Below are 25,499 nucleotides of genomic sequence, written 5' to 3' on the forward strand. Positions count from 1 at the left end.
TTCTCACAGGAGCAGCAACTAAGAAACAACTCTAGTTTCTTATGAACATATAGCTAACGGGCGATTATAGAGAGGATGGAGATGAACCTTTCTCTTGGCTGTAGTGGACAGGACTAGAAACAATGGCCTCAAGCTGTAGCAAAATGAATTTAGTGCCGAGAATAGAAGAAACTTTCTAGCTATGAGGACGGTCAAGCACTGGAACAGGCTACCTAGAGAAATTGTGGAATCTCCATCCCTGGAACTTTTCACAGACACTTGGCTGGGATTGGTTATTCAGGGTTGATCCTGACTTGAGGCAGCTGCACTAGATGACATTGTGAGGTCCTTTCCAGTCTTACTTTCCTATGATCCTATGTCTACATGGCAGACTTATCCTACCAGGTGGCACTGTCTTCCAGTGCAGTGCACTTCTCTGGAGGCTGCTTCCAGAACCAGAAGCTGCATACCTGCATGGCACGGCAGAGGGCTAATTACCACGAGCATGAGTAAAATAAGTGGGACCTTCACTTAACAGTGGGGCAGGCTCATTTGCAAAGAGCCACTTGAACCTGACCATGGTTTTGTGGGCAGCCTGGGCAAAGCAGTGCAGTGTGTTTGAGGGCACCACTGCATGGCACAAGAAGCTTACCACAGAGACCTGTCTAAGGTTTTAAGGGTCAGTAACATAAAGTTCTCTAGATACTCAGCTACTGGGATGGTTTGCACATTGGACACTTGAGGGTGTAGATATGGCTTCAGAGGGCCACGGTAGGGTGCAAAACAAGCATTTGTCGAGACCTGGGTCAGGTTTAAGTGTCTTAGCTTAAGCCACCTATGCCTGAGCTGGAAGTGTCACATGCATGTGTTTACCCTTGTCAGGAGAGGCATGGCTAGCCAGAGGTAAGTCAGTCATGGAAGTGTTGTGAATGGTAGGGTTAACCCTTGCTAGATCTAGTTAACCTGTTATGAATCTATAGTTAGTTCACCTCTAAGTTGCATCACTTTTTCAGGGTGACCTAAGCCAGATGAACTCTTGAACACTGAACCGTTTAGATCTTCCTAACCTTGGTTAGGGTGATCTGTATCTAAGACTTGTGCATACCTTTAATCTCTAGTGTAACAGCACTGATGTAGTGAAATGCCAGATTTGATGCATTCCATCTACAAGTTGTGATGGCATCTGTCACTATATAGGGTCTAGTTATTTTGTCTGAAACTTAGCCATGTGTCTGTAGACACCATCTCCTTTGAGCCAGTATAACTCCTTACCAGTTACTGATATAGGGCCATAGTATGGGTTTCTTCAGGTGTTTTATTAGTGTTTAGGAGATGTAGATCAGACTCTTGCTTTGGATATTTTGACTTGTATGCACCCAGTGCAGAATTGGTTGAATGCAAAGGTGTTAAAACCCCAACACATTTAGCCAAGTTTTATCCTCTATACTCCACAGCTGCAACAGAAGATCAGGGTCATCCTCCCTATCTGATATGTTTATTAATTGGTGCAGTTAGGGAGTGTGTGAGAGTGCTATGTTATTATCCTGGCTTGCAACAGAAACAAGCTCAGTGTTAATGAGACATGCTGAAACTTTGTAGAGATGGATGAACATGCCACAAATCTGATTTATATGTGCTCCAGGGAAAGCAGAGTTTGACTGGTAAATACACTGAAGTAATTTCTGTCTTACATTATGCCACAGTGATTAATTCTAACATCTTCAGTTGACAGATTTAGCAATTTGTTGTAGGGCCTAACTTAATGGCTATAACATTCTTTAGTTCAAGTGACTAAAAAAAGCCCAAACCTGAACTTTACTTTTTTTTCTGCAAAAGTGTTATCACAATAATGAAATTACTTTCTTGATCTATTTATTTTAACATTGTACTGCTAAAACCAGATTATGTGGGGCTGTAGATTATGGATTGTACAGTCCCCAGTTGTAGTCTTCATTTTCTGGGGTATGCTGCCATGATTTATAAGCCTTTGTTCTTAAGTAAATTCTAGGTGTTCCATGTTTAAACTTGTTTAGCTTTTTGAGGGAATCATGAGAAAATAAATTATGTTCAGAATACAAGAACAGCAATTTTATGAAAAAATTAACAGATTATGTTAAAGTATCTTACATACAGGCAGCCCTTGGACTTGCAAAACAATCAGTTCCTAAAAACCGCATCTTAACTTGGAAGTGGTTTGCCCATAGGAAAAAACGTTGTAAATAGAGGATTGGTTCCTGAATCAAGGCCTGATACCCTATTTTCACCAAAAATAACCCACAGTTTTGTTCTCAATCAATTATAGATGAGTAATATAGCGACATTAATGTATTTATATTGTAAATACCAATCATATTGAATTGGAAGGACTTCTTTGAGGTGACTTTGCTGGACATTTTGAAGGGCTCTTGGTTGGATGTTTTGAAGGGTTCCTGGCTAGAGTCTTCTCAGGAGTCCTGGCTGCAGGTTTTTCTGGAGTCTTGTCTGGCATGGCGTGGTGTCGGATCAAGCATTGTAAAGTTGAAAATGACATCAGAAATTGAAACAAGGTGTCAATGTATAAATGTTGTAAATGTGTAACATTGTAAGTCAAAACGTTCTAAGTCAAGGACTGCTTGGATTTTGATTTATTAGAGATAATTTGTTGTTTTTATGTTATTACAATAGTATGCATTTCTATGAAGCTTTTTTAGCTTAAAGATATAAAATCCTATTACAAATAATAACCAGTCTTCATAAAGTTTGCTAGTTAGGTAATGTTTTTTCCGTTTGGAGATAAGTTAAAAAAGATGATAAGAAGACACGCAGTTGTTCTCCAGTGAATCAGAAAAATCTTAGAATAAAACCTTACAGTCCTAAATTCTATTTCATTTCTACACTGTCTCAGATACATTTACATTGAGACAAATATAGAAGACTGCTTAAAAATGTATTTATTATATTAGGATATTCTGTTTCCAGAGGCCCAGCAAGAGCAAGGACAATGGCATATTTTGGGGAGGGAAAAGGCCCAATCCATGTGGATAATGTCAAATGTACAGGAAATGAGAGATCCCTGGCTGACTGCATTAAACAGGATATTGGAACACACAACTGCCGTCACAGCGAGGATGCTGGGGTGATCTGTGACTACCTGGGCAAGAAGTCATCTGGGAACAGTAATAAAGGTAAAGAGTTTTTTGTGGCTTGGTGTTAGAGATTTAGAGTTGAGTATTGCTATTTTTGCTAGGAGGAGGAATATGGACAAGTAAAAAGAAAAACTGACCTCATAGAAAAAAAAAAGACAACTAAAGAAAAAGCTTGTGAGAAGTTCTGTCTGTCTTAAAGTTTATGGCCACATGCTTGGCCTTTATCCTGAACCAGCTGTTCAGTGGAAGCATGAAGCCCATTTAAATGGCACAGCTTAGAGCAGGTATAGTTCTAAGCTATAGTCATTATAAAACTAGCACCAAAAATCAGGCATAAAGATGTATCTCACTCTGTCTCCTTCCCTGCAGATGTAGTTGAGGACTGAGTTCCAACTAAGATCAAATTCTGCTCTCACATACCCTAATGTAAATCAAGAGTTATTTTGTAGTAGTCAAAGAAGTGATTCCATGTTTACTAATGTAACTGACAGCACAGTTTGGCCTTCTGTTTAATTGTCAGATCCAATTAACAAAATAAACAAAAATTCATCAATAAAAACTATAAATTAACAAAATAAACTGATGAATAAAATTAGCAAAATAAACCCAAACCCAAAAACAAACAGACAACCCCCTTACCCACGCATCTACCTCTTTGTATGTATATGAATGTATATAAGTGTTAATACATTTTAAAAAAGATGTCTGTTTAATGGATCATGGTCAGAAGGCTAACACAATTCTCTTAAAATGTAAAATGAAATCCTTTAACATTTCTACTGATGCATTTGAAATTGTGCATATTGCTTAATGAGGATACTCCAGAAACGCATTCTTGGTCATGCAGAACTTTTAAAAAGACACAGAGTCAACCTCACTGTTTGGGAGAGTACAGAGTCTGCTGGTTATTAGAATCACATTGAACATTTTTCATTCTAATAACTTGCAATTCTACTACATGTAGGTAGAGGGGGATTTCTGCAGATTGTTGTATTTTACTCATTGATTCTAATAGTTGGTGGGGGGAAAATGTACACATGCATGGATTGTGTTTTAAAGATTTTGATCCTAGTATGCGACAGATTCAGTGAAGTACATTTCTAAAAACTAGGCAACACTATAAAAATGGAGAACAGAATATTGGGATCCAAATACAGTATACAGGTGCCACAGTGGAATATGTAATCATTGTTTCTTAGTTGAATTTAACTTATAGTTTCATAGTTAGTAGGGTCAGAAGGTACCTGAGCAGATCATTAAGTCTGATGCCCTGCATGGCAGGAAAGAGTACTGGGGTCAAACAACCCCAGCAAGGTGATTGTCTAGCCTTGTCTTAAAGACCCCCAGGGTAGGAGCCAGCACCACTTCTTGGAAGTTGGTTCCAGATCCTAGCTACCCTGACAGTGAAGTGGCGCCTCCTGAAGTCTAGCCTGAATCTACGCTCTGCCAGCTTGTGACCGTTATTTCTAGTCACTCCTGGTAGTGCTTGGGGAAACAGGGACTCCCCCAGTGCCTGCTGGTCCCCTCTGACTAGTTTGTAACAGGCCACTAGATTCTCCCTCAGCCTTCTCTTTTGGAGGCTGAACAGGTTCAGGTCCCGTAGCCTCTCCTTGTAGGGCCTGCCCTGCTGCCTCCTTATCATGCGAGAGGCCCTCCTCTGGACACTCTCCATGTTGTCCACATCCCTTTTGAAGTGCGGTGCCCAGAACTGGACGCAGTACTCCAGCTGTGGCCTGACCAGTGCCGCACAGAGTGGGAGGATCACCTCCTTGGACCTGCCTGAGATGCATCTGTGGAGGCATGACAAGGTGCGGATGGCCATCCTGACTGCATCCCCACACTGCCAGCCCATGTTTATCTTGGCATCAATGATGACTCCAAGATCCTTTTCTGCCTCTGCACTGACGAGAAGGGAGTTCCCCAGCCTGTAGGTATGCTGCTGGTTTTTCCTCCCCAGGTGCATCACCTTGCACTTGTCAGTGTTGAATCCCTTCCTATTCTCATCCGCCTACCCCTGTAACCTGTCTAGGTCTGATTGCAGCCTATTCCTCCCTTCTAGTGAGTCCACATCCCCCCACATCTTAGTGTCATCAACAAATTTGAACAGGGTGCTTTTTACCCCCTTGTCCAAGTCACTGATGAAGATGTTGAACAGTGCAGGCCAGAGGATTGAGCTCTGCGGAACCCCACTGCCCAAATCTCTCCAGGTCGAAAATGACCCATCCACCACCACTCTCTGGGTGTAGCCCTCCAGCCAGTTGGCGACCCAGTTTGACACCACAGTCCCCCAGTTTTTTAATGAGAACGGGGTGAGAGACAGTGTCGAAGGTCTACCGAAAGTCCAGAAGGACTATGTCCACTGCTACCCCTGTATCTAAGGATTTGGTGACGTGGTCATAGCAGGCCACCAGGTTGGTCTGACAGGACCTGCCCCTAATGAACCCATGTTGGTTGCCCCTAAGCATAATCTCCCCTGCTGGCCCCTCGTGGACATGTGCCAGAATAATTCTCTTCAAAAAGCTTATCCAGAATCGAGGTAAGACTAACTGGCTTATAGTTTCCCAGGTCCTCCTTCCTCCCTTTTTTGAAGATGGGAACCACATTGGCCCTCTTCCAGTCCTGTGGCACCACACCAGAGCACCACGAGCGCTCGTAAAGCTGTGCCAGGGGTCCCAGCTAATGCCCTCAGCACTCTGGGGTGGAGATCGTCTGGACCAGCTGATTTAAATACATCCAGTCCCTTCAGAAATTCCCCAACTAGATCCTTGCTGACCCTTGGCTTAGGTGTGCCTCCCCTGGGGCCTGAGGGGGGCCCAGTGTGGGTGTTGATCCGGTCTCTGCTCAGGAAAATGGAGGCAAAGAAGTCGTTCTCAAAAGAGAATAATCATTTAAATTTTGTGTGTGATCCTACAAGGTATAGCCTGAGCACACTTCACTTTTACTGAGATTATTGGATGATGATGGCATTTAGCACCCTTACAAAACTGCATCCTTATTAATCAGTGAAATTAGAGGGCATTTTTCTTTCTTTTCCAAACCCCACATGGTGTTTATGTGATAGTGTACTGCTGCTTACACCTTATTTCCTGTTTAGATTCCCTTGCTTCTGTCTGTGGGCTGAGATTACTACATCGCCGACAGAAACGGATTATTGGTGGGAAAAATTCTTTAAGGTAAAGGATATTCAGTACAAATTGTCACTTTCTGTGTAAAACTCTGGGAATATGCAATCTCCATTAGCCATTTGCCTTATTCAGAACTTGATTGCATTTTTGCTTCTCATGAAATAAATATAGATTAACATTCTGAATGTTGCCAATTTGGGGTCTAGGTAGGCACATTGTAATTTTTATTTTTGATTGGGTCAGTTACAGCTGAGTAAATTATTTATTCATTAATCTATGGTGAGTTATTAATGGGAGATACAAGCTAGAATAGCAGTTTGTATCCATACTTTCTATGCCAGGGTTGTGGTGCATAGAGACCTCCTTAGAAGCATATAGGAAGTATGTTTGGAAACACAAATTACATAGCATATGTCAATTTCATATTTGACTTCATGAAACTAAGAAATAGGTTTCTACTGGGATTGTTTGCAGTGATGAACCGAAAAGATATGGTTTCAGTTAACCTGCCTGTTAGTAAACTTATTGGCAAGAATATACGCATGAGAAGTACACACACAGAGAGCCAGCGTACACAAAGCAAGTTTTTTGGGAAGTTCAAAAATATTCACTGATGAATGGCTGCAATTTTTGCCAGACTGTGGATGGATACTTTAGTTCATTTGGAAGATAGGTACATTGGAAATTTATTTTTTACATCAGGAAGAATTGTCTTCCTTTCAAGATAACTATTTCACTTTCTCTTGAGAAGCAAATATGAAAAAGTTTCTGTGGTTCACAGCTACAGAGCTGTGGGTCTGTCATACATTATTAAAAAGGCCTGTAAAGAGTTAAAACCACACAAATTTTTTTTTTTTTTAAAGGTGCTCTGATAAATTGGTCCCATATTGAATTGGCACCAAAATAAGCAAAAATGACAGTATCAGCAATCGGCTTTTTTTGACTGATGTGGCCAGCTTTTTTTTGACTGATGTGGCTGATAATGTGACTGATAAATGCTCTGTGCATGTGTGCAGCCACAGTGCAGAACGCAGGCAATGAGGAGCGCAGCACAGAAGTGTGGAGAACAGCCAGGTCCGGCTGATAAGTCTGTTGTGGGGGAAAGATGGGGGAGGCAGATCAGGGCCCCTGTGGTGAGGGAGGCAGTGGGACTGGGGCCAGGGCTGGGGTAGGCGCTTCCTGGCCAGGGCGGGGTGCAGGATGGTGCTGTTACCAGCTCTTCTGGGAGGGCACGGGGTGGGAGGGCATGGGGGGCTTGTGCCAGGGCTGCACTCAGGGTGGGTGGCAGCAGCACTGAGGAGGGAGGTTGGGGGGACTATGGTGAATTTGGGATGGCTGCAGTCCACCCCCATAGCCGCCTCCTAGCACCGCAACCTAGTGCTCCATCAGGAAGAACCCCAGCCCACAGCGGCAGCTCGCTTCAGGCACAGTTCCAGGGGCACACGCCCCACCTCATGCCCTTCTGGGTGCGCATAGCAGTGGGAACTGCACCCCACCTCCCCATGCCACCCGGATGAGCCTCTTGTGACTCTGTCTCATGCCCCAACCTGCTGTGGCTAGGTAGCACCTACCTCTGCCCTTGCCCCAGCCTCAGCCCCACTCCTTCCCTCCACTGCAGGGGCCTCGATCTGCCCCCATGACCATGCCCCTTCCCTCCCTGTACCCCTTCCACCACAACAGATTTACTAGCCAGACCCAACTGTTCCCCACACTGCCCAGCTGCATATTAGTAATTGGATCGGTATAAGTCAACACGGCTCATTAAAAATCAACTATTGGTATTGGCCCAAACAATCTCTATTGGTGCACCTCTAAACATTTTGTTCCTATTTTTTTGATGACACTAGAGCTGCAAAACTAAACTTTTCTTTAAATAAATTACTAGTTACATTTGTGAGCTAAGGTAACCACAAACGTTATGAACAGTGTGTTACGGGTTTAGAAATAAGGTGAATATTGTTGGTATTCCAAGAATATAATGAAACTGTTCATCTAAGTCACCATTTTGGTTTTCACACACTTTCAATTTGATGTAGAAATAGAGGGGGTTAGACAAAGACAATAAAATGATTAAGGACTTGGAAAATCTCATACGCAGGGAAAGTAAATAAATTGGGATTGTTTTATTTTTGAAAGGAGATAAAAAAGGGATGATAAAAGTATACAATGTAATCAATTGTGCAGAGAGGTAGATCAGGAACTTAGGTCTCATAACACATAAAAAGAAGGAACACTTAAACACCAAACATTCATCAGGAAGGAAATATTTTTTCACATAATGTGCAATTCAGTGATTCTCAGCCATGGTGATGTGACTTTTATGCTCTCTTAGCTAGCATGATTCACAGGAGAAACCCAGAAATTCCATAGCTTTAAAGACATTTTGACCTGTTTTGGTCTTTCTGAGTGCTTTGCAACAGAAGAATTGCTCTAGTATTTTTCTGTAGTCAAAAATGAGTGAAAACCAAGAGCTGGCATTATTCTGAGGGGTGCCTTGAGTCTTAAAAGACTGAGAGCCAGTGATATGATATACCAAGACAAGGTTCCCCCACCAATCAGCATGGGGGGAAAAAAACCCTCATCTCACACTCACATACAAGGAAACCTCATTAATTAAACTGTCCAGACTATCATTAAACTGCCAAAAGCAGCATAGGTTCAGTAATGGAAATCAGTTACAAAGATGATTAAATGCATGACTATGGCCTACTGACACTGAGGAGACAGGCAGCACTATCATTTCTTGTGGGCTTATCATGGTTCTCCTCCCCTGCTCCCAATTGGCCGAAGGGCCCTGGTGTTTCTACCCCTTGCTGCTGATTGGTTGAGAGTGACGTCTGTCCTACAGACCTGCTCCTCACCCCCGACTGGTTGAGAAGACTGTCTGTCATGTGGCTCCATCCCTTGCTACTAATTGCTGGAGAGGGGCAGGCCACACAACAGGAGTCATCCCAGCCCATCAGCAGCGAGGGCCAGGGGTGGCAGCCATCTTGACTCCCCCCGTTTATACCAGCAGCCGCCCTTCCCTGCTGGCAGACCGCAGCAGCCACACAGACTACTGGTGCCCTCTAGAAAGCTAGCATTTTATTTTTAGGAAGGGGTTTTTTGGTTTTCTTTTTTTCCTGTTGGTAGGTTCCATAGACAATACCTGATTTCTGCTGAATCACAAATTGACTAGGTTTTTTTTTTTGGTAACATTTTATTAGAAAACAGGCAATATCAAACAGATTTAAAAAGGACCCCATCTAAGGTCTCACAAAGGGAATACAAATAAGAAATTACATAATACTCACATGATAACGTCTCATTCACTTTGCTTAAAACTCCAGTGTTATTCAGTGAACATCTTACCCTTTCTTCTTATATAACTACAGGTTCATGCATCGATACTTAACAGAAAGGTACTGACAAAGCCCTCACCCACTCTTTCTGACAACAAAAGTTGTCCCTTAGTCTATCCTATACCTATACGGGGCTGAAACAAGCCCCTGAAGTCCACCCCTTGCCAGAGCGCTGTATCCCTTCCTTCCGTCCCATGCTTTTCTGTGCCTCTATAAGAAGTGCAGCTCGTGCATTGCTAACTGCAAACACTCTGACGTTGAAAAGCACAAGCCCTTTAGTGCCAACAGGGAATGCACTTTCCATAGCGCTACTTTGGTGCATGTGATAAGGACCCTCACACCCCATGACACATCCGTCCCCTCTGTTAACCCATAGAGTACATTTTCGATAGTGATCCCCGTTCCCCTTCCTGTCTCTTTCAAATAGATGGCTACCTTCTCCCACACCTTTTGTCCATAAAAACAGTCCCACAAGGCATGTGCCACCAACTCAGGCTCAGCACAGATTTCTCGTGGGCACTTGGGGGACCATGAAAGTCTCCATCGATTCAGCACCTGTCACACTGGCAGTGCGTTTCGCACGGCCCTCCATGCCAGCTCCTCGTGCTCCCTTTTCCATTCCTTCCCCACTAGCCCTTTCCACACCCTTCTGACTTTCTCCGTTCTCAAATCCCCAACATCTGACATCCTCCGCTTCCCCCTCATGAACTTAAGGACTTTTCTGGTATCCACCAGCCCTTCGATCCCTAACCCCGCCAAGCCTTCCCTCTCAACAAAGGAACCAAGGCGCGAATAAGGGAGTGACATCTGCCAAGCCCACACCCCCTGCCACCCGCTCCCGAACAGTCCCAGCCTTTGTAGGAGTGTTCCCCCCCAGAAAATGCAAAAGTTGGAAACCATTCCCGGTGCGCCCCTCGCTTCCCTCACAACCATCTTCAAAAAGTGCGCATAAACAAAGACCTCTATGTTGGGAAGACCCCATCCCCCCAGCCCTTCTTCCTTATACAACTCTGTCTTGGCCACCTTCTCTGTCTTCCCCCGCAAAAGAAGAGGCATAATGCCCGCTGGACCTGCCGGGCCTGTAGCCAGGACGGGGGGTACACCATCGCTGTGTACAAGATCATCGGCAACAGGCACTGTTTGATCACTTGGACCTTACACCTTCATGATAAACTCTGTGTGTTCCACAACCCCACTGTCTGGTTTACTCTCCCCTCTAACACTTTCCAAGCCCATTTCCCTTTCCCCTGGGTATCCATCCACACGCCCAGTATTTTCAGTTCCTCCCTTTCCACCTTCAATCCAAATTTCCCCAAATCCCCCCAATTCCCAACCACCAGGACTACACTCTTGTCCACATTCACTCTCACTCCAGATACCTCCCCAAACTCATTGGCGTGCTTCACCACTCCTCCTAAGGACACCTTGTCCCGCACCACGCATGTCATGTCATCCATGTACAGGAGGACTTTTAATTCTCCGCCCCTCGGCACTCTAACCCCACTGATCACCCTATCGCGTCTGATTCACTGTGTCAGAGGCTCAATGGCACAAACAAAGAGCCCTGGCGACAGCGGACACCCTTGTCTCACCCCCGAGTCCACTGCAAAGGGTTCTCGCAGGAAGCCCCTCACCAGCACCCTGCTTGTTGCCCTCCCATAGAGTGTCTGCACCCACCCCACAAATTCCCCCAGCATCCCCATCCCTGTCAGAACCCAGAACAGAAACTTGTGCCAATGCTGTCGTATGCCTTTTGCAGGTCGAGACTCGCCACTATCGTATTCCACTTCCAGTCAGTAATGTACAACAGCATATCCCATAGTATCCAGTGTGCTTGTGTCATCCGCCGCCCCCCGCACCACGCACATTTGGTCCCCACCCAGCATCTGTGGTAACACCTCCCCCATCCTTGTCGCTAGGATCTTGGAGAATAATTTATAATTGGAATTCAGCAGGGCGGTCGGCCTCCAGTTCTTAATGTGTTCCCATCCCCCTTTCTTATAGATCAAGGCCACGACTCCCTGGGCAAAGCCCTCCCTGACCCGACCCTGATCCATAATTTCCTTAAACAGGGCCAAGAGATCCCCTTTCACTAAATCTCAAAACTTCCCATAAAATTCCACCGGGAACCCGTCACCTCCTGGGGTCTTCTTTAATGGCATTGTCCTCAAGACTCCCAGCATCTCGGTTTCCATCAATTTCTTTATCAGCCCCCGCCTCCCTTCTTCCCCCACTTTTGCTTCCAAACTCCCCACCAGTCCCTCCAATTGTTCTCGCCTCACCGCTTTCCTATGAAACAATTCCCCATAAAACCTAGTCACCTCCCGCAATACCCCATCCACGTCCTCCACCCTCCCGCCTTTGGCCGTGCGGACCGCCGCCATCGCCCGCTTTTTCCTTCTCACCTGCAAGGCGAAAAACCTGCCCCATTCCTCTCCCTCATCCACCCACTCCACCTTGGCCAGGAACATCTGTTCTTGCATCCTGGTCCGGAACCAATTTTGCACTCCCTCTCTCGCCTGTTCCCATTCTCCCTTCACTGTTGCCCCCTTCTTCAGCTCTTCCCACAATCTTTGAACTTCCCCTTGTAAGTGTGCTAGCTCCTTCTTCCTCTGCTGTGCCTGCTTTCTTCCCACACCAGTGAACCACTCCTGCACACGCTTCTTGATTTCGACCCACCAGTCCCGTGTTGGGAAAAAGGGCTGTAAAGTTTGCCACTGGCGATACACCCTTTGAAAGGCAATGCATTCCTCTGGGTCGTCCAATAAGGACACATTTAATTTCCAGACCCATCTCCCGTGTTTAAACCCTTGCCCGATGCCCACTTCCACCCACAGGACACAATGATCCGAGAAGCTGACATCTATCAGTCTCTTGCTGCGGATTGCCAACCCCTTCGACACCAACACAAAATCGATCCTCGATTGCCCTCGCCCACCTGGATCCACTCTTGTAAAAACTCCTGTTCCTTCCCAAATATCCTGGAGCCCCTCATCTTTAATCCACCCCCACAGCCACTTCCCCGTACTAGCCATCCTGACTCCCTGCCCTATCCCAATCCGCCCACCCTCTTCAAGTATGCAATTAAAATCCCTCATCACGATCCGCGGTTCTCCACCCCCCCATACACATCCCCATTTTGCGGAAAAAGCACACCCTCTCTGTTCTCTCGGCTGGGGCATAGATGTTGTACAAAGTCACCTCCACGCCCTCCACCTCAACCACTGCCTTTTCCAGTCACCCTTCTTCCAGGACCTGCTGGTCTTTAATTGTCAACCCCCCCCCCCCTTGCCAGGAGCCCTACTCCTGCTGCTTTATTCTCATTTGAACCCCCTCACCACGATGGTCCCACCTCCCAGTGCTTCTCCAGATATCTATAATTTCTCCTCCAGGGAATCCCGCACTCCTGCAAGCCGAACACTTGTGTGTCCAGGCCTTGTAAGGTGGTATACATTGAATCCCATCTCTGCCTCCTGTATAAACTTCTTACATTTAAGGATGCTATGGTCAATGACATCAAGGATATTTTCCAGAGAGAAATATGCCTCATAAATCATCTGTGCCACTACTGGGTTCTGAGGTGTCTTCCCCCACTTTCTGCATCCCTGTAGCCCTAGCTAGATGTTTAATTGCAGTTGGGTTCAGAAAGCCATCCTTACCTATACCAATACAACTTATTTAAGTAAGACATATGGTCATGCCTATTGAGCTGTGTTCCCCTCAGCACTGACTCTTTTTCAAGTCATGGTAAGCTACAGCACTGCATACATTTCAACACCCTCCTCACTCCTACAGCTGAGCTGTGCCTTTCTTTCCTATTTCAAGTGATTCCTGTTTCTTCACCAGCCTTAAATGTCTGGCAAACATCACCAAATGGGGCATCAAGCACTTCACCCAAAATCCCTGTGTTGCACCCTCTCTCAGTCTGTCACACATGATTAGTGTGGCCCTGCCCTCCATGAGGTGGAGCTAGACCAGACTGCCCTATGCTTCATCTGCATATACATTTTTGGAGGATTCCAGGACTCATGACAAGAGCACTTGGTTCCAGCCATGAGTGCAGGGGCTAAGTAGCATATGAATCCTTTGTGCGGGTATCTGGAGTACACACACATACTGAGCAGTGCTGAGCTGTGGGGCCACCATGGCTTGAAATCCTGTTGACTCTGCTGGGGTGCAGCCGTGTGAACTATATGGTAGGCCATGAGGTTTTTGGTCTTGGACTGATATCATGTAGTTTGCAATATATATATAAGTAGGTACAAAAGTTACTTAAAAGTGCATTTATAGCAACTGTAAAAATTATAAAATGTATCAATTCTGAATGAAGTATGTTTATGGATACTATATGCAAATTACTACAAGTATATTTATTTGAAGTTCAGTATTTTCAAATTTGCATCTCACTTCCATATACTCAGGGAGAGCAGGGTATGACAGTAATGGGCAAATGGGAAGTGGCTGCAGGGAGCAGAAGAAAAAGGGGCTACCTGACCCCCAAATTTATGTTCCCTGCTGTAGCTGTAGAAGGAGGACAAATTCAAGGGAAACCTCCAATAATTAGATTCCATACCTGGAAAATTATAACAAATGGATACACTGTTCTTGTATGGAATCTAATTACCAGGGGGCCATCTTATATTCAGGGTTGTCTTATATTTGACTAAATACAGTGAGTGGACTAGCCCTCATTCTCACAGGAAGTTATCAAGGCCAAGAATTTGACAAGGTTCAAAAAGGGATTAGATAGTTTACATGGGTGTAGTAAGAGTATCCCAAGTTAACCTACTTAACATTAAGAAAAAATTTGGAAGGGATATTAAACCTCATGTTTCAGTGTTTGAGCCAACCTCTAACTTTTAAGGACCAGGAGTACACCTGTGTGAAGCACAGAATATCCCATCTTCCTCTGAAGCATCCAGTATGGGCTACTATCAAAGACAGGATACTAGACTAGATGAACTCTGTGTCTACTGCTGTGTAGCAGGTCTATGGCTTGTTGAGAACTAACTTCACTCTTGTCTGATAACTGCTACATATTTCCTAGTAGTTCATGGCTTCCATTCTTGCTAGTCCCATCAGTCTGTGGAAGGACATAAGTACAAAATAGTTTTGAGAATCTATTACCAATCCCACCTTTATAGAGTTGGAAATGCGTGTCCCAGAATGGCCGAAGTGCTAGAATTTATGTTCAGCATATGACCACTTGTATAAAGATGAAGCTAATCCATATATTTCTTGTGGTTTCTGCTGTTCGCTTAGTCTAATGGACTAAAGGCTTCCCTTTCATACAGCTCAGGATAAATGTAAAGATGGGATTAATAGTCAGAGTCATAGAAAAGTAGGGCTGGTCTACCTAGTCCAGCCCCTGCCTGAGGCAGGATCATCCCTATCCAGACCTCATCCCTATCCAAACTGAGAGCAGGAGAGGCAGAGTTTTTTCCTGGAATCTTTTTTGCTGCCTGATCACAGGAAACTTTGGGCCTTGTAGCTACATTATGCTTAGTTTCTGTATGGAAAAGAATACACTCTATTTTTTGTTTGGCTTGCCTGATATTTTGTGGGGGGACAGTGTGTTTCTGGCACAGCAGGAGTAACATGAGAAGGAATGATTAAACCAAGTCAGAGTAGAATGAAGTGCTGAGAGAGTTAGATGTCCAAGTGGTCTGTAAACTAGCCTCGAGGGCTGATAAATGGAATTCCAAATGCTATACGAACATGATTAAATGGACTCTCAGCTGTTACCCTGTAAGTATCACAGGTCTGAAGTTTTTTAAACCAAGGTGCTGATATTGGCTGTAGACTTGCGAGAGCTTGCCAGTTACCTTTACTCTTCCATTTTGTTTAGTGCAGTAAAGAAATGACTGATTTGTTCTGTGTGCAGGGGAGGCTGGCCCTGGCAGGTTGCCCTCCGCTTGAAATCATCTCATGGAGATGGAAGACTTTTGTGTGGTGCCACTCTCATCAGCAGCTGCTGGGTACTCACTGCTGCACACTGTTTTAAGAGGTGCGTTGGCATTATTAACAGTGGGACACATTTTCAGTACAACTGCATTGCCATCTTAGTGAGTCCTGTGGGAATGATATAAATGCCAGACTGAAAACTGTCCCCAAAGAGGTTGGGACTTTTGTTTTCCTTAGCTTACCTCATATGCTTTAATTATTCTTGCTTTCATAATTTTGCTTTACTTATATATCCTTAATCATTCAGGAGATTTATGATAAAAGTTTAAAGTTACAGTTGATTTTCCAGTGAAAATCTCCATAGAAGAATTGTTTAACTTTTCTCCAACCTCTTCCAAATAACTCCTTTCTGGTACCCTGGCAGGACAAGATTTAAGCAAACACCATCCAAATCACAGGTTGGTTTTGTTATGTTGTTTGGCAGGACATAGTCAGACATCAAGCTTCACTGACATTTTCCTGTAATGCTTTGGCAACTCAACAGAATAACTAGGGGTGGATGAGTGGGGCACCAGCCCTGGGTGATGCTTTAGAGCGTACACCAGAATGGCAGCTCCCGGAGAGCCTGTGCAGCAGTAGCAACCCAGGAGGGGAACCTGAATCATGTCAGCTTGCACCGGAATATCAGCAGTCCATGTGTGGGGAGGTAGGACTCTTCAGCACTAAGCACCATTGCCCCGTCCCTGCCCCAGCCTACTCTCTAACACTCAGCTTCCCCCCCCACCCAAGTGCCAAAATTCCTAGTTACAGCTCTGTAACTGGACTAACCTGTAAAAACCTCTCTTAAATCAAAGTATTATTCTTATTTTGTTGAGTCTGAGGGAAAAGCACATTAACCATGTCTGAGTCTAACTATTTTTTCTTATTCTTTCAGCCAGGTTGGGAACAACTGCCTTGTTCTGTAGTTTCTTAGTGTATGAAAAAACTAAGTGTTTTGTAGGCATTGTGAGGATGCTTCCAGCACACTCAGGGAAACTTTAAAACATCACTAGCTAAATACAAAGAAGATACTAAAATTGCACCCAGGGCTGGTACCCCAATCACCATCCCTAGGAGAGCTGGTAGTACAATCCTAGTTTATATCCATGGAGCATACTCCCAGCCAGTGGTGCAACTAGGGCTGCGTGACCCAAGCAGCTGTCTTGGGCATTGAGTGAGGGAGGGGGAGAAGCAACTTGCACGACTGTGCTAGTAGCATGGCAGCGACCAGCACTGATATAACTTACACCATTGTCTAGTCAGACTGCTACACAACACATAATAGTAAATTCAGCTCCCTTCCTTCAGTTTACCAACTGATGCATAACTTAAGCTCCCTTATGTCATACCTGAATTGACTTGATCTGCTTAATTAGCCCGACATTAAACTGTCATCTAGTTTTACTATACTTATAGCAAATAAATATAAATGCCTTTTGCTTTTGGCATGAATAGCAGTTCTGTCTTTTACAGTCTTCCTGCTTCATTTCTTCAAAAACAGCCAAATTCAACACTTTGCCATCATGACTTTAGTAACTTGGCACAGGTTCACGTTACTGCAGTATCACAAACACTACATTTAGTAACAAGAAGATGGATATAATTAACGATTGTAAAGGAGGAAGGTTCCAGCTATGCTTTTCTCTGATTTTATCTAGAATTTTTAGAAGTATTTGTGCTGCGCATGAATAAATCTTGCAGTAGTGACTGGTAAAGAAACAGAGAAGAACTAAGGAATAATTTTAAAGGAAGTTTGTTAAAATTTGCCCAAGAATGAAAAACTCCCAGTTTTATTAGCTCCCTCTCTCTCTCCCTCTCACCTTCTAGAAGGGGGAGGTGATTATTTTCATTAGAGTGAAAAGAAACTGGTATCTTCTTTTAGTGATAGCTACTCAACATCTTTTCATTTTCATGTTTCCAGTAGACCTGAGGAACTCTTCCTTGTAACACTTCAAGCCATAGTGGTCAGACTGCTTATTAAATAGCAGACCACTTCCACTGAGCGACAAAGCTGTCTGTATTGTATAAACTGACAGTGAAGAAGAGTCTGGGGTTTGCTACCTTCCAAATGAACATAAACTAGCCTCTTTGTCTCAAATTACCATTTCTGTTGTAACCAAGGATGGAGGTTATCAAAACATATTAGAAAGCTTTCCATAACACACCATATTCAAGATTAAAAAAACACCAGTTGGCATCTTCCCTTCTCCAGTCCAGAAAGATAAATATGCAGGATCTTATGGCAACAGTGAGTAGGATAGAATGAAGACACTTATTGGACCAGCTACACAGTCCTAAAATTAATCTTTCTGAAGTCTGAATCTGAGAAAAACACTTCTCTAACTTCTTTTTTGCTAGGAAATGCTAAAGTGTTTTTTAAACAATGAATTCAAGTTTTGCCACACTCCTGGAAGTATTAATCTCATTTTACAGAGAAGGAAGCTGGGGCATAGGTGGATTAAACATTCTGTGTTACACTGAAGTCATTAGCAAAACTGTGACCAGAACCCAGATTTCCCCAGCGTAGACCCCTCCTGTACCTACCAAACCACTGGTTAACAATGTTTTCAGGGTAAAAAGGTTGGTTAAAAAGGAGGCCAGCAATAGGACCCAGCTATGGCTGCTGACTCTTCTTCCAGCTGCCTGGCAGTGGCATCAGCAAAGCATGACCAGCCATGGCACGGGCTAAGCACCCTGGTCCACAGCTGCAGTGGGAATGAAGCTCTGGGTAAGATCTAGTTCAAAGGCAGTGAGATGCTGACTCCTGTGCTGGATCATTCTGCCTCTTTTTGCTATTGGCACTCGAGCATTAATATTTAAAATGTGGCCAAATACACAATCATGGGAAAGAAAACATAGTTATTGCCTGCAAGTCACATGAATTCAGAAATATTTTTAAGGGATACCTATTTATGCCCGTGTACTGACAGAGGTTAAATCTGTATTTGGTGGTTTGCTCATTCAGTACCATACAAATGCACAGAATTGTGCATTAGCCATGAGGAATAGCATTTCTCACCCTGTTAAGAACTGTAACTTCAAACAGGAACTTAATTCAAGTCAGCCTTCTTGAATCTTTTTGCCAGGCTGCTAAAAATTACCGTAATTTGTAACACAGGAAGCTTGCAAGTTTCAAATTGCAGAAGGCACTTCCCCTTATAAAAGTCAAGGAAAAGTTATTTCATATGGTGGGGAAGAGGACAAAGAGGAAAACAAGCCTATTTAGTTACCATCCCAGCCCTGATTGATGGTAGGGAGCCCAGTATCAAATAACATAAACCATCTTCCTTCCTGCATTACTGCTGGTTTAGCAGAGGAAACACTTTAATATTGAGAGAGAGAGAGAAGTTGGGGGAAAGAGTCTCTTTGATTGTTAAACCAGTACCGGAGAACGAATGAAAATAGACTGATTTTTGATGTTGTCCTATAGTTAATGGTGCACATTTGTCACGTTTCATACAATTCTGACATCCAGGAGATTTAAAAATGTAGTATTTAGTGGCAGCCATTAGGACATAGACTCAAAACAGTGCACTCGCAGACTCAAAACAGTGCACTCGCTCAACATTATGGATAAAGCCCTATCTACTGAAAAGCAAAACACAATGCTTAAAAAGGTCAGATTATCCAAGAGAAGTGTCTATATGAGTATAGACTGCCAAATTTCCATAGGTTAGTGACAACAAATTTCAATCGCTTGAGGTAGGTAGGTTGCAACAGCATGGAGTCGGGAGCAGTGCCTTATAAGCATTTGAACACCACCACAAAAAGTGGGATGAGACTGATTCTCATTTTAAGCGCTTCATAAGCAAACGAACATGCTATCCACCCAGGCATGAGCTCCTCTGCAACTTATAAACTAAACTAAGCAGGATTTGCCCTGGAGCTGGATGCTTTAATGCCACACTTTATAAGATTGGCTTAGAGGACAGTCCAATACATGAGTGTGGTGATGCACCATAGGCTGCTGACCACCTCCTCACATGTGCAGCATGCACCCAGGATTAGGAACTTGGAAGCATCAGTGATAAAGCAGTCATGTGGCTCTGCCACATTAATGATATGTAGGGGGAAAATTAAGTATATGAGAGAAGAGAAGATAGCTTGTGGTTGTATTTATTGTGCACACAAAACCCATGTCAAAGTACACAATGGGTGTTTGTGTGAGCATATGCCTATCTATACGTACAAAGTCAGCATTGCCGCACTCCCAATGTTACTCCAAGGTAACATTGGGGGGGGAGGGTTGTGCAGACAAAAGTATATCTGCAACTTTTATGAGAGCATTTTCAGAGATGTTTTGATAATGTCGGACTAAAATGAAAGATATTTACCTTGTACTAGTGAAGCTGTATACATCTGTCCTAATAATATAGGGACATTCATATATAATATTCAAAAAAGAAGGAATGTCTGTGGTGTGTCTAGGCTTCCATTAGGAATACATAATTCTTTATGACAATTAGGTTGACAGTTAAAAAATGTAGGCTCTATAACAAACATTATTTGACTGTTTAGCATTGCATACATGCCGGAGGAAAGAGCATCTTTTGCTAAACTGATTTAGTGCAGCTAATGCTGCATCGTTTAGGTTCCTGGTTGGGGTTCAGCCAAATATTGATTAATCATTATGGAGTTATGAAATATGAGCAGAGAAAACAACTGCAATGTCAACAAAATGTCCTTGTATACCTCACTTTTCTTGGGCTCACATTTAAGAGAACATACAAGAGATCATGTCATTACACCACGCTTAGAAAGTCCATTTACGTTGTTACCAAATAAAAGACATTTCTGTATTTGTAGATTCTAGAGTTCTTCAGTGAAAAGATATATAAAGTTAGCTAGTGTGTGGGTAACATCAGCCAAATTGTTATTCTCTTAGTTTTTAATCTCACCCACTGGGAGAGGTGACACTGGAGGAAAAGTATTTGGCTAGCAACCTAATCCATTCCAGTGTCAGGACACTCTTTACATTCCAAGCATTACATCTGTTCTGTAAATAATCTCTGCAAGAGCGAAAAGGGACTATGTTCAATAGTGTGCAGCCTTAACCATTCAGCTACCTTGACCATGTGCAGTATGGAGAGGTCCAAAAGATAAGCGTGGAATTAATTGACTTGGCAGCATAAAAACATTTCTAAAGATGTTGATTCCTGTTGTTATAGTTGTATGACTATGATTAGTAGAGTTCAGTGATTTGCTTCAGAAATAAAATGAGCAACCCACAATTTCCAATTTGACTTTGATAGTGTGTTCAGCTTGCCATATACATCACTATGGAGTGGTTTCCATCAACTTTAAGTGAGAACAAAAATCAAAAGTCTTATAAATAGATTGTGGAAAGCCTTATAGGAAGGCTTATTACTAAGGAGGACACGTTCAAGCCCTTGGTGTCAGGTATTTTCATTAAAAATGAAGACTTTTGAGTATCCTTGATTTAGTAATGCCACATCTTATAGCCTTGTGCTGCTTTTTGCCTGTTCTCATTCAGAAACCTTTAAGTCACCTTCCAGAAGGTAGCAACATCAGATCTGCAACATGCCAGCCTCTAGTCTTTAACAAAAGCATGTAGTAAAGATTGCCCACACATTTTCCAAATGACTTGTGTTCAGATCTTCATGCAGAGAAAGATACCCATGGTTAAAAAAAAAAGAAAAAGAAATGGATTCATCACACTACCAACATTTTTAATTTCCGCAGGCAGAGTAATTGTGGTTACCAATCACACACCTTTTTTTTAAAAAAAAATAGAAATACTTATAAACACTTTGAGCTCTAAGACTTTCTAGAGAGGCAGTTATTCATATTAGTCTGAAGTCAGGCAGAAGGTAAGGCAGGGTAGGGTGGCATCTTAGAAACTAACACATTCGGAAATACCTAAACTTTCACAGGCAACAGCCTGTTCCGTTAGATGCAGGCTTCTGTGAACGAAAGTGTATGCATTTCTGAATAAATTAGTCTCTAAGGTGGTGCTGCCCTGTCCTGCCTTCTGCCTAAGATTTTCTAGAAATATTGCTGAAAATTTACCAGCTTGGTCCATCTTTGGGTTCATTTAGTATGTTTACATGTAGAAGTCAGTTACTAAACAGTCCTCAAACAGTGCTGGCAAAAGGATATCTGTACTATATTTCTATTAAGTACTACAGTGACAGTAAAAGCTTAGACATTGCACTGTACTGGAGATGTTAAATGTCTTCATATAAATGAAGAAGAACATTGAGAGAAAATGTTGGAAAACTGGTAGGATGTGAAGCCACACGAGGCAGGGACTCTGCTATCAGACACATTTGACCCGTTACAGACCGATGTGAAGCTATGTATAAAAATAAAACAGTATTAAAACTTTTATATAACATGCTTCATTCCATGATTTCAAACTGCTCATAACAGATGGGGACACTAAGGCTCAGGAAGAGACTTATAAAAGGCCAACATGCATCAAGTCAGGGATAATGGTAAGAAAAACACTGGTTTCCCAATTCTCAGCCTCCTGCCTTATCCTGCTGGTGCATGCAATAATTGGGTCCTACAAAATAGGGAATACATATTATAACTAGTTGTTAAATATGAAAACAGGAAGAGACGTCAATGCTATCTGAGACCAATATAACAGTAGAAGTCTAATGTGACCCTAAAAAAACCAACCCAAATCCTTACCTATATTCTGTGTTGTAATTGTATTGTTCTTTCAGATATGATATTTATCATTCCCCTTAATTACTTTTATGCAGTGGCTAACAAGAAAATGACAATTACACACACAGAAAAAACTAATTAAAAACCACTCCCTCCCCACAAAAAACCCACAAACATCCAAGGACTGTGCCTAACCTTGCACACCTGAGGCTGATAATTGATACAATGACACAGTATATAAAATTACTCATTATATAATTGACTTGCCCTGTCTGAAATAAGGTATGTGTTGATCTAGATGCGGAAGAAGGGGTTCCTGGTTTTCAGAGCAGGAAATGATTAGCATTACCGATGGGCAGCAGGTGTTGGAGGTTTTGACAGATGATCTACTTTGATGCAGAATTTAGGAGTTTGCTGCTGATGTCATAGTTCAGATAGCCAAATTCAGAGGATGTATCATGCTCCAGAAACTAGTTACAGCCTAATGGACTCAGTTATTGTGGAAAATCTCCTTGGGAGCACTACAGGAATAAATGGGATACTTCAGAGGCCAGTGCTGTGCCCCCTGAGAACATTGTCATTTGATTCAGCAAGAACAGAACTGAGCCCTTGGGTGTCACTGGAGTTTTCACTATGGTGTATGGGGAGGAAAGAGGATTTAGAAACTTATTCAAATTCTCTTTTAAGAAAAATCTCTGTTCAGAGGGGTTTGGAAACGAGACACAAACCACCATGTCATAAGACATGAATAATAGGAGCAATTCTCGCCTTGCTCTGTCCTTATATGAAGAGAGGTGTTTCTTGCTCTTGCTTATGTTCTTTCATGTTGACATTAATGCTGAAACTTTGTCATGGGAGAATGGAAATTGATGCCTTTGTAAAAGTTTTCAAACTACTAACGTTTTATTACCTAAACAGGAGGCTGGTATTGCCAAAATGAAGGTTTGGGGTTAAATAACTTCCAAATAAACCTAATCAATGGAAGATGAAAGATTTTTTTTCCCTCTTTTTCATGTTTCAGGTAAACAGTCACTAAAGTTTCATCTCCACATGAAATTAACATTTTCATGCATAGTCACTGTTTAGTTTTGCTGTAGTTTAAGAATACACAGGGTATATCCCCATGAACATGCACATGCAGGGACAGGTGTTTCCTGTGGGACAAATATGTGCTGCTTCTATTTGTCCCTGGGCACAACCCTGTATGCATGCTGTGGCATGGCTCTATATGTGTGTGCGGCAAAGGGACTGGGGTGGGGTAGGGGAGGCTGGGACCAGCACCTGTGCTGGCCCCAGCAGCCTTTCCTGGGGTTTTGGGGGTCTTTTGGGGCAACAGCAGTGCTGAGCCAGCTGCTCAGGGCCTGGCTGCAGCCAGAGTGTGGCTCTGGCCAGCCAGGCTCCAGTTTCTAATGGCACACACCTCTGCCAAGATGTACAATGCCGGTTTTTTTTAAGTGGCGTGTCTTTTTGAACTGAAGTAAAAAAAACCTGCCGCACTACAAATTAGCAGCATGGCACAAAGGTGCACATGCACTGCATGCAGTTTGCAGTACCTCAAACGGGCTTGAGGTGCTGCAAGCCACATATTTGTGCTCCTGGGGATACGCCCACAAAATGAATAAAAGATCACTTTCTATATCTCTGCAATTTTCAACTATTATGGGTCAGCTACAGTTTTGTGTATTATAAATTCCTGCCACAAAGGAAGTACAGTGTAGTGGTAAGAGTATTGCACAGAAGGAACGATATTAGCACTGTAAAGTAGGCTTCCTAACAACAGCTTTGTCTAACACAGTCTTATTTCATTTCTTTAGCAGCATAAAGTACCCTTCACATAAGAAAAAATGCAGTATACCTCAAATACAAGCTAGCTTCTTGCAGAGATTTTATATAACTATCCCTAAAGCAAACAGTATGGAAATATATTTGGCCATATCCTACAGGCCATGCTCAAGATTTTGTTAAGCTAGACTCTGGATACTGTAGGTTTCAGTTCTTCATCAGGTGAAAATCCTATTACCTACAATAGGAGTTTGGCTTAAAAATGGAACAAAATTTGCAGGACTTGATGCAATGATATACCAAGTAAAAACTCCAGAAAAACATCCCTGTGCTGCTTTCTAGGACTCTTCCTTACTTCTCTGCAAATCTCACTAGACACAAGGGAAGGCTGGTGCCACTGGATGGCAGACAAATCTCCTGTGGGAAGTGCGAGTGGAAGTGGTTGGAGAAGGTACTAGAGAAACTCTACCTCTCCTTCCCCTCCTGCCCCCTTTATATTGGTTGAAATACTGCAAATCCTGGTAACCTGTTTGATGTTGCAGGGGCCTTATCAGGAAGAGGAAATGCATCAAAGGGAAAAATATTGGCTTAGCCTGGTTTGATTTAAAAAGAAATACAACCAACAGTAGCCAGGATACGTGAATCAATAAACCCTGTAAATCCTGGTTTCACAAGACTATGAAAAATAATTCTTATAATAATAAGCATATTATGGCCATGGTCAGGCCAACTCCAACAGATTTTGAACTTTCTTTACAGCACAACACAAGAATGGTCATTTATAATCAGATGGCTGTGTCCTGCACAATCAAACCGTCTGTGATTAAAGGTCTTTCAGTCACCCGGGGTATGGGGCAGTTCTGTCCAGATAGCTACCTATTCTGATAAACAAACAGAGGAATCCCAGGCTATTTGAACATCTCATAAAAGGGAGAAGGTGTCTTAATTTGGAATGTCTAAAATATTAAATGATAATTTTTTTGACCGTTTGAATTTTAGATAATTCACATTTCAGATAATTAGAGTTTACCATTTTCATAATCAAATATTATGGGCTGTTTATTAATAATGGATTTATTTATTCTATGTTTTTAAAAAGACTCTTCGAATACAGTTGGCTGTGCAAGGAGGACTGAAGTGCGCCTGATGTGAACTCTATTTGCTTAATCTCCTTCTTAGGTATGGCAACAACACTCGGAACTATATTGTGAGAGTTGGGGATTATCACACACTAGTACCTGAAGAGTACGAAGAAGAAATTGGGCTCCAGCAGATTGTGATGCATAAAGAGTACAGGCCGGAAAGCAGTGATTATGACATTGCTTTAGTGAGGCTGCAGGGACCAGAAGAACAATGTGCCCGATTCAGCACCCATGTCTTACCTGCCTGTTTGCCACTAAGACGGGAGAGACCACAGAAAACTGCCCCCAATTGTTACATCACAGGCTGGGGCGATACAGGTAAGGGTATGCTAAATACACTCAGATTTTCCTTTGATATTCTGAGAATTGGATTATTTGTTGAAAGCACACTGAGCAGTTATTTACTGTATTTAACTTGAAATT

The 25,499-nt window shown here is 42.9% G+C and overlaps 1 protein-coding gene and 1 long non-coding RNA gene across 3 annotated transcripts in view; one reads left to right on the forward strand and one right to left on the reverse strand.

The window, feature by feature from the left end:
- Window positions 1-25,499, forward strand: part of PRSS12 (serine protease 12) — a 90,730-nt gene that overhangs the window by 62,342 nt on the left and 2,889 nt on the right. Inside the window, exons 9-12 of one of the 2 annotated variants that reach the window (XM_090036646.1) lie at window positions 2,938-3,143; window positions 6,199-6,277; window positions 15,455-15,577; window positions 25,114-25,394. In XM_090036646.1, coding sequence (XP_089892772.1) covers window positions 2,938-3,143; window positions 6,199-6,277; window positions 15,455-15,577; window positions 25,114-25,394 — 689 coding nt within the window. The remainder of the gene's footprint in view (window positions 1-2,937; window positions 3,144-6,198; window positions 6,278-15,454; window positions 15,578-25,113; window positions 25,395-25,499) is intronic. The other variant, XM_090036647.1, reaches the window with a different exon arrangement.
- LOC149870658 (uncharacterized) overlaps window positions 1-25,499 on the reverse strand; it is a 75,463-nt gene that overhangs the window by 43,503 nt on the left and 6,461 nt on the right. The gene's annotated exons all lie outside the window — the stretch shown is intronic.

The sequence above is a fragment of the Crocodylus siamensis genome, chromosome 2 (genome assembly GCF_052110815.1).
Source record: "Crocodylus siamensis isolate JL-2025a chromosome 2, ASM5211081v1, whole genome shotgun sequence".
In the NCBI taxonomy this organism is placed as follows: domain Eukaryota; kingdom Metazoa; phylum Chordata; order Crocodylia; family Crocodylidae; genus Crocodylus; species Crocodylus siamensis.